Source organism: Sceloporus occidentalis, unplaced genomic scaffold (genome assembly GCF_023333645.1).
Source record: "Sceloporus occidentalis isolate IW3139 unplaced genomic scaffold, rSceOcc1.0.p SCAF_335, whole genome shotgun sequence".
Taxonomy (NCBI): Eukaryota; Metazoa; Chordata; class Lepidosauria; order Squamata; family Phrynosomatidae; genus Sceloporus; species Sceloporus occidentalis.
This window is the reverse complement of record NW_028317315.1, coordinates 495,081-504,852: the sequence shown is the minus strand read 5'-3', so window position 1 is coordinate 504,852 and position 9,772 is coordinate 495,081. Positions and strand designations below refer to the sequence as shown.

The 9,772-nt window shown below is 39.4% G+C and overlaps 1 protein-coding gene across 1 annotated transcript; it reads left to right on the top strand.

Moving 5' to 3' along the window:
• Positions 1-2,779: 2,779 nt before the first annotated feature.
• Positions 2,780-6,503, top strand: LOC149274379 (keratin, type I cytoskeletal 19-like). Its single transcript, XM_089505581.1, has 6 exons — positions 2,780-3,235; positions 4,470-4,552; positions 4,840-4,996; positions 5,564-5,725; positions 5,806-5,931; positions 6,279-6,503. Exons 1-6 carry the CDS (start codon positions 2,780-2,782, stop codon positions 6,501-6,503), a joined length of 1,209 nt encoding a protein of 402 aa, XP_089361707.1.
• The last annotated feature ends 3,269 nt before the right edge of the window (positions 6,504-9,772 follow it).

Below are 9,772 nucleotides of genomic sequence, written 5' to 3'. Positions count from 1 at the left end.
TTGAGCCCACATGTCACGCCAGATGCCGGAACTGTAAGCTATTATTAGATATTGACGTAAACATGTAAAATGTTTAGAAGAATTATAATTACAAAGTTTAATTTTAACACATTTCATGGGTGTAGAACCCTGTGATACCCAGCAAACATTCTGAGCTCCTACATAAGAGCCAGGGAGCAAAGAGCTACAGAGGACAGAGGACAGAGGTCTCAAGGACGGACTGCATTGCCTAAAAAAGGGATTCTATGGGGGCACCATATATATATATATTCATCTCCCCGCTTGGCCTGTAGTGTGACAAGCTCTCATTTATTTTATCAGCTGTGACTTTTTCACCTCTCATCTTTCATCTTAAGGTAAACAGAGAAACCTCTTCACACACAATGTACTATTGTTTACTGGTCACAACCCCCCCATGCTTCTTCTTCACTTTTGAGTCAACAGCTATACCTATCAAGTAAAATAAAACCAACAATAAAAACAACATACCATGACTAAAGAGATAGTATGATTAATGAAATTGTAATGTCATACTTCAATGAAATAGCTAGAACGAGTGGCGGCTGTATGGTTCTATGCTGGTAAATTAGATGCAAGGCTCAGAGTTACAGTGTCAGGAAGCTGCAGCTACAGTGGAAGAGATACTCTGCAGGCAGGTGCTTGTTTATGGAAGTCAGTGGGGTTTATGCGCTAAAGGCAGAGTTTGCAGGAGAGATGCAGTTTCAATGCCTTGATTTAACCACGGTTCCCTTCCCTAACTATGGACCCCGGATGTCCCTGTGGATGGCTGGACACCTACGATTCGTTTAGAGATTGTTTAGATGCTAAATGAGTAGATTCCTACACCCTATATCGTCACTTTCATCGCAAAAAGTTATATTCTAGGACGAATAGAACACTTTCTAACGTGTTCGCAAAAAAAAGGTATAAGAGAGCTTAAAATTCCGAAGAGGGGTGAATGTTCTCTCCTTCATAGGGCTGTCAGGACCTGTTTTTTCTGTTTGGTGGGGTCACCTGGCAAGAAGAAGAACAATCCATCACATACCTGATATTGAGACTATATCCATGCATGGAGCTGGCTGATATTCTGATCCCTCTGTTGTTGGGATATTTCTTAACAAAGCCATGACTCATAATATCTGATAAGGTTCTCGGCCAAACCACTAAGCCCAGCACAAAGAATCGCTCTTCGGTGTAGCTTGTGCAAGCAGTTTATCTTTCTGGTTGAGAGCAGGGTGTGTGCCTTAAAGCATACAGAAGCAACTGACTTTACAAACACCCTTCGGGGACAAACTGGCCTAAATTGGCTTACACGGGGCTCACACACCCCTAACACGTCCTCACCCCAAATACTCCAGATTTCCACGCACATACAATGCTTTTTGCTCCTATATTACTCTATTTGCTCCTTAACTCTGAGCTTTAAGAAATAACTGTTCAGTTTTTTTTTAGAATGTACAATCGCCATACCTGGGAACTTCTCGGTGCCGGCTACCCGGAGCCTTCTCTTGCCGGACACGGCCAGGACTGCACGCTGAGGTCAGCGGGTGGTCCTGCTGATGTTGGTGGGAGGTCCCGCGGATGCCGGTGGGCGGTCCCACTGATGGCAGCGGGAAACACCCCCATTTGAACGAAAAATGGGCGAGGAGCGGGGCGTGTCAGGAGACCATCAAGCCTTGTGAGAATTCCAGCGGACTAACGAGATCCTCCTACTATGTGTATGCACAGAAAGCGCTCCCATTGATTTAAATAGGGACATATTCTTACCAGTGCTTGCTGCAAAACTGGTTCGTCCCTTTAAATATAGGTAGCTGACTTCATTAGCTATCAATTTAGCTAACACAATGTAGATAAAAAAATTTCTTTCTAATGTGCATAAGAGAATCCGTCAAGTTTTAGATTACTTCAATTAATTAAATTTAAATACCTATATGATCACAGATTTGTTTCTTAACGATCAATAAAAATATTATAAAATCCTATCTTTCTGGTGAGCCGTATGTGAAAAACACCACCTTTGGTGAGAATAACTTTACTGTTATATATACTATATATATATATATAGTTATATATACATATACTATATAGTGTGCCCTTCACTGGGGGATAATATGAAATAATGTTTATTTTTAATTTCTTTTTTTTTACGAAATTTGTCTTTGATGGAGGCAGGTCTGAAACACTGAACATGACAATTAAAAAATATAAAAAAATAAAAAAAATATAATATGCTAAATTTGTGAAGTTACAAGAACTGTACTTTATCCTTCAAAACTTGGCAAACACTTGAATCATTCTCATTTCTAGTTCTTTTAAAAGATATCCGAAGCGTATGATTAATGCATGATTATTGCCGCAATACGAAAACCTTTCTTTTTGGAACCCTGTATTTTCGTGCTGAGCATATTTTATGTACACAAAGCAAGGAGAACTTTCTATTTATTTTGCTAAAAGCAGAAAGGTAACTCTCGGGTTACGATCATAGCCTGAAGCCCAAAACTGCTTGTTTTTGAATTATTTCTTTGTGAGGCAAGAAAACGAGAACAAGAAAACTGATACGCATCTGCCACAGAGGAATCTGTCAAAAGTTAGATTTGGAAAGGTTTGACTATGGCACCCATCCAGATAGGAGGGTACATGAAACCACTACAAAACATCACCATGGCAACAGGAGCCAAGGACAGCATAAAGGAAGCCTGGGTAAGCTTAGGACACTGACATTCTCGGTACCAGTCCCTTAAAGGTAGCTTTCTGTTCTTTGGTCCATCTCCAAACCATCATGAGCTACAGCTTTGCCCAGAGCAGTTCCATGCGAGGAGGAATGCGAGGAGGAAGTGGCATCTCCTCTCGCCTCTCTGGGGGCATCCTTGGTGCATCAAGTGTCCACGGGGGCTTCGGAGGATCCGGGATTTCCCACAGCACTGCCAGATTGGTATCATCAGGCTATGGGGGTAACTTTTCCTCTGTGCATGGTGGTGGGTCGTCGTTTGGCGGTTCCGGTGCAAGCTATGCTTCAAATGTTGCTGATGGCTTGCTTTCTGGCAATGAGAAGTACACCATGCAGAATCTGAATGACCGCCTGTCCAATTACCTGGACAAGGTGAGATCACTGGAAGAAGCCAATACAGACCTCGAGAAGAAGATCCATGAGTGGTACGAGAAGCAAGGGTCGGTCACTGTGCGCGAGCAGGACTATTCCCACTACTACACGACAATCGAGGAGCTGCGTGAGAAGGTATGTAATATATCGCTCACCTTGCTGCCCATGCAGATCCTTTCAAATTCCATTAAACATAACGCGTTAATACATTGAGCCTATTTTTATATGGGAATAAAACATGAGAAGAGGTCAACACACAGCAGGTCGTCACTCGCCAGTCCGGCAAAAAATTCAGTAGACTTATAAACAATGAACAAGTCATAACAGGACTCTGGGAAGCTATTTGAATCTTGTACTTCCAACATACAGTACAATTTGTACTCTGTTTCAAGTAATCTATGAGTGTGTAGAGCTGATGCTAAAGTTGGTAGCAATACAACATGGCAGGTCACTATCCAACATCACTGGGTAGGATAGAGACACCTTGGGCCATTTACTGTTTGTAAACGAGATTGTTTTAATTGTAACACTCAAGTCATTCATTTGTTTTATATAAATAGATCCTAATTGAATAAATGAGGCTTAGATGTAATGTAAGGAAGTTTTACTAATTTCTCACTGCTACAGCGTATCACCGGGTGCCTATATACAATCTTAATATCGACTCCCAAACCAATGCAATCGTATCATAGTTACCTAAATATTGTGGGTTTTGAGTTTATCCATGACTCCCTGACTACATTCTCAAAATAGGATGTGTAAATAAGATCCAACTGCATTATAAATAAACTAAGCAATATTTTTGGCAATGTTCTCCGGTGTTCCTTTGGGTGGGAAGATGATTCTACCCACAGTAGAATTCTGAGCTGCCAGTGGGAGATGGAGTTTGCCCAATGTTTATCTCCGTTTGGTTACATTTGGTTGGATACAACCGCTTTATATTACATAGAGATTGTAAAGCTATACTGAGTGCAAACCTTAATGGTGTTTGTCAGTAGTAAGAGTAATGGATACTGTTGTATTTGTCCAAGAGAAGATGTAGTCTTTAGTTGACGACAATACTTTGTTTGGGCCAAAGAGGTCTAGACAGATAAACTTTTTGAGACCTCAGAAGCCCGTCCGTCAGATGTTTTCTCAATAGCAATAAATGGATGAAAACCAAAGATATAAATGGATATTAGATAGGATCCTGTAAGCTGTAGGATTTAGCAATCACTGATCACATGTAGCCCGTGAAAAGTTAAGCGGTTAAGGATTAGATCTTTGACCCAGTGGAACATGACTAGTAGACGGATGTGGTTTTCTCTGTCACTATATTTGTTCCTTCATTGTTTATATACATTAAAGGTCTCATGCTTTTATTTTGTAGATTCTAAATGCTACTATAGATAACAACCATGTAATTCTGGCGGTGGATAATGCGAGACTGGCTGCCGATGACTTTAAACTCAAGTGAGTCCATTTTGCTGTTTTTAAGGTGTATATAATTATAGATCAGTGAAGGCAACCTGTTATCCATGGGTGCCATTGATGGGCATGCTTTAAAGCATGTATCAATAATCTATACCTCACGGTCCAAAGGAAACATTCAATTCTCCTCTAGGAACATTTACGCTCAGGTAATTGTCTGCATAAGTGCAAAAACATAATTGATAGACTTCTGAATCAATCTTAGAACCTGAGAGATTTTGGCCAGCCTGGACCACTTAAAATGTTCCCATTTTCATTATTTTTTTCAGGTATGAAAATGAACTCTCTCTCCGTATGAGCGTTGAAGCTGATATCCATGGCTTGCGTAAAGTGCTGGATGAGTTGACCCTGTCCAGGTCTGACCTGGAAATGCAGATTGAGAATCTGAAGGAAGAGTTGGCTTATCTGAAGAAGAACCATGCAGAAGTGGGTGTCCAAATCATACAATGATTATAGATGAATAAAGTACTTTTAGTAACGAGCTGGCAGGGATAGTGTAGTTAATGTAGTTGAAGGACATGGCTATCCTTCCTCGCTGCGTCTAATATCTAGCAGATTTGATAAGGCTAAGTTCAATCAAAGTTATTTGGGAGCGGCTGCGTTATCACCTTGAGTATATTGACCGCCATATCTAGCTGAACTGTAGGTCAACCTAGTCAAGTACAAAAGAGGAACAAGTGGAAACACCTTTATGAACTTTTAATAGTTAAATACATAAAAACAATGTGTGTTGGATTCCAAGAGGACACTTTTTCAAAAGAGCAGGAAGAGTGTAGTTGGTAGTGCCAGTGAATATGTTTTTGGGAGAAAACATACGGGTTAAGAAGACGAGTGGAAGGAGATTAAAGATGAGGAGATTGTGGCTGGTGCAGATATGTGTGAGAGTGAGAGGTTTGGAAATGGAAGCACTCAGAAACAATGCTCTCTGATTGGTAGGAACTAGGAAGACCTTTGCACCAAAATTTTACTTCTTCTGTTTCATCCAATTTTCAGGATATGAGTGACAAAGGTCAGCAGATGAGTGGAACAGTAAATGTGGAAATGGACGCTGCTCCTGGAACGGATTTAACCAAGGTGTTGTCTGAAATGAGAGAGCAATATGAATACATTGCCGAAAAAAACAGACGGGAAGCAGAAGCTTGGTACCTGTCTCAGGTAACGATACATCGCCGTCCTTTTTTCATGTTTTGAAGCTGAGATCGTCCATCCAACTTGGGATATCTTTACTTTTCTAGAGTGAAGCACTGCAGAAGGATGTCGTGAGTAACACAGAGCAGGTGCAGAGCAGCAAAACAGAAATAACGGAGCTTCGACGGACTCTGCAAGGGTTAGAAATCGAGCTGCAGTCCCATCACAGCATGGTAAGTCGACCAACAGACGAGGCAACTACAAATAAATTGAGAACAGACCCTTCTCAGATATTATGGATGAAAAGGATCTACAATAGGAGATATCATTTTGTCGGGGACCAACAACTGAGCAATTTAATAAGTAAGCAATAAGCAATAATTCCTATTCTAGGAACATGTTTGCACAATACTTTAAGGTCATGGTTGAAGTAAAGGTCTGTCCCTGACAACATCCAATCCAAACAATGAACACAACAAATGAGGCATGAATAAGGAAAGCGCAAACAATGAAAAGACACAACTAATATATTTCTATCAGCAGCTGTATGACGCAAAAAACCCTTTATCTCGTGTTTCAGAAAGGTGGACTTGAAGCCACGGTCTCAGAAACGGAGGCACGTTATTCCGCCCAGCTTGGTCAAATCCAGTCTGTCATTGGCAGCATCGAAGAACAACTGACCAATCTCCGATCGGACATAGAACGAGTTAATCTGGAGTATAAGACACTCTTAGACATCAAGGCGCACCTGGAGGCCGAAATTGCAACTTACCGCAAACTGTTGGACGAGCACGGAGCCAGGTGACCACATAGAGAGGACTGATATGACCTTCTACAGAGATTATCAAAGCAACATAGTTTTCCGGACAATATACAGTAGATCACAGCTTGTATAAACTGGTCAGGCCTGACTGGTTTCTTCACGGTATCTGTTTTCTTTCTATCTTCTTTTTCTATCTCTTTTGTCAGCCATAGAAGCTGTTTGTTCTTTGCTGTTAACTTTAGAATACACGGGTTTTATTAGAACTATCGCTATAGATAGGTATTCTGTAGGCCAATGGACTATTGACCTCTAAACAAAGGCGATTTTTGGCAGAACCCCCAAAATAATTTTCTACTCTTTTTCACTTCTTCCATTTTTTTTTCTTCAGTGTCTTTTGGCTTTCAAATGCATGGTCCAAAACCCGTAAAGTAAAACATCAACGCGTCTGTAAAAATCATACAAAAAAATATGTCATTTTAAATGTACTGTTAATTAACTCATTCTACCATGTTTCATTTGTTTCCCTTAGCATTGGCGAATCCAAAAAAGAGAGCTCAGGTAACTATTCTTACAATGCACATGTGGTCCTCAAACGATTCACCAAGGGTCCCATAGGGCCTAAAAGGCAGGGATGGACTAGGAATAAAAATTGACCCTGGCACTTTAAGGCCAGCTTCCAATAAATTACATGAGTGTAGCCACCTCCTGAATGCACACAGCCACACACTACATTTTTACACTTTGCTAGCAGGTGGTCATACATAAAAACTGCACAAGCGCCTTAGATATTAAGTTGGAAGTCTGATCGGTCACAACCCATAACGTCGATGTGCCTGATGACCTACTAATAGAGCGTTATTGGATACACTCAAAATGCTTTTGCATTCAGCATTGGAAACTTCACCAGATAATATAAGGCATACAAAGGAAGGCTCCCGGAACAACGACTACTTAAAATTCCAATCTTTAGATTATCAGTTCCCGTTTACGTGGCATTTACAGATCTTCTTCTTTTTTCCCAGGTACTGCCACAACCACCAGCACCACAACTACCAAAGTCCATACAACTGTTAAAGAAGAAGTCTCTTCTACTGGAAAGAAGTGACCTAATTCAAGAGTGTTTTCCAAGAGTCCTACAAACTAAGAAACTACATCATTGAACCATAACATTTTAACTAAGGGTAGTACAATTTAAATGGCATACATTTATATAACATTAGTAGAAATTAAATCAAATACAGTTTCTTTATCTCACACGTATATGCAGTCATATATACATCAAACTAAAAACATGTTTCCTTTCTATGCAAAAGCTATGAATAAACCCAAAATACTAAATAATAAATACATCAAATAAACTTTGTCTCCTTACTAAGCTAGGAAAAACCCTAAAAATGCGTTCAATGATATACTGGTATGAACAAATACTATAAAAATGCTAAAAATGAGATAATGGTCATCTGAAAAATGGATATTACCAACCTTCTGTAGTAGACCAAAGTTCATAGAGGATCATTACAGTCACATAAGCTGTAAGACCTCAAAGGTCCCATCTTCTTGACGTCCACATCACTTTTGGATTGTTGGTAAACATGTTATGAAAGTGTCCTCATTATTCCTCATACGTGAAAGTGTAACAGGGATGCCCATAAGCATACATGGTGCCACTATGAAAGTATCTTAAAACTGCTGACTAAGTGATAGGTTTATAGCACAGGAAAGGGTCGCAAATAGTGTCGGCCCTAACTAGGTATTAAGATATGCCCTATTTTGTACAATAGTTCTTAAAATACATTTAATCTTCAGCAACCTCCTCCGTTATATTCTGTGTGAGGACATTGGGTAAGGGCGGTCTCCAAGTACTTTAATCTGGCTATGGTCATAATAGGCTCACATTCAGATTTTTTTGTGTCCAGGAGATGGCTGGGAAAAATGCATACCTGAGCTCAAAATGTCTCTGAAATCTTCACAAAACACCAATGGCCCTGCTGTTCATGGGGCCATCATTACTTTAAATGTTCCAACAGATACTGAACAAGACCCACTCCAAAGACATGATTAATGGTCACTTCAGGAAAGTCAAGGATCAGAACTGCTCTTATACCTACGGTCAGGTTACAAGTAGAAAGGTCAGGAGCTCAAGGCAAAAATAACAACCCAGAAGGTCAGTGTTGACAGCAAACGAGCAATGAGTCAAAGTACAAGAACAACATTTTACAGAACCCAAGCTTGCACTTAATTAATGAATTAATAAGATGATTCTGTGCAGCGGGTAAAGGTCACCATTCCTTAAGTAGATCCAAGTTCCATCTAAACCCATGAAGGTTTACAGGAATGAGTGTAATTTTGATGGGTCCCCAGACAAGGCTGACCTGCACTCCTTGTGACCTCTTTATTTGATGGTCTAATTGCAAAATCTTCCGGTCCTTTGCCGGCCCATGTGCTTGGACACATGTAACTACTACCATTCTTCAGAACACCGACCGCCTGTTTATTTCTCTTCGTAGATTTTTCTCCTTCTGCAGAATTAACCAGGGGGCATATAAGTGTGACATAAAGATGAAAGTACTTGCTAAGAATCCATGTACTTAAGTATATACTTATTCCACACTATACTACAATATACTAGAATATTCACGTCCCATCTTGTCACTGCTTAAACTCCCTGCAGTCAACTTCTTTGCTATGACAAACTAGAACATGCCACATCCAGAATGGTTCCCCGAGGAAGCTTACCTTGACATGTTAAATATCTTTTAAGAAATAGCCTCTAGACTGGCCCTTGGGACACGCGTGAACTAACGGCAAAACTGAAATACGATATTTTATAACCAAGGGGAAGAAAAAAGATTTTTTTCTAAGCAGTAAAATGCTGACACCAAAGAATTTGGAACGTTAAATATACAATCTTTAATCTCATGATATCCTTTGTTATCGCTATGTATATATTAATTTACATTTATTCATTTTATAAGCTGTAGGTATTATACAAGTGTCTTAGCTATAAAAATTGGCTATACGTATATGTGTGCTCTCACACATACTGTATATATTGTTTTTGGGTTATTACAGACAGATGTATCTTTTTTTTTATTATTTTATTTTATTTAGGTTTTTCCAAATTCTTTTTTTTTTTTCTTTTCTTTTCCAAATCAGCAGGGATCACAATATCAGACAGATCTATCTTAAGGGCAATCCATGGGAGAAAAACAACAGATTAACAATAACATTTTACTTATATATACCGTATATATATATATATATATATATATATATATATATATATATTAATTTTATTAAAGAGTCTTTCT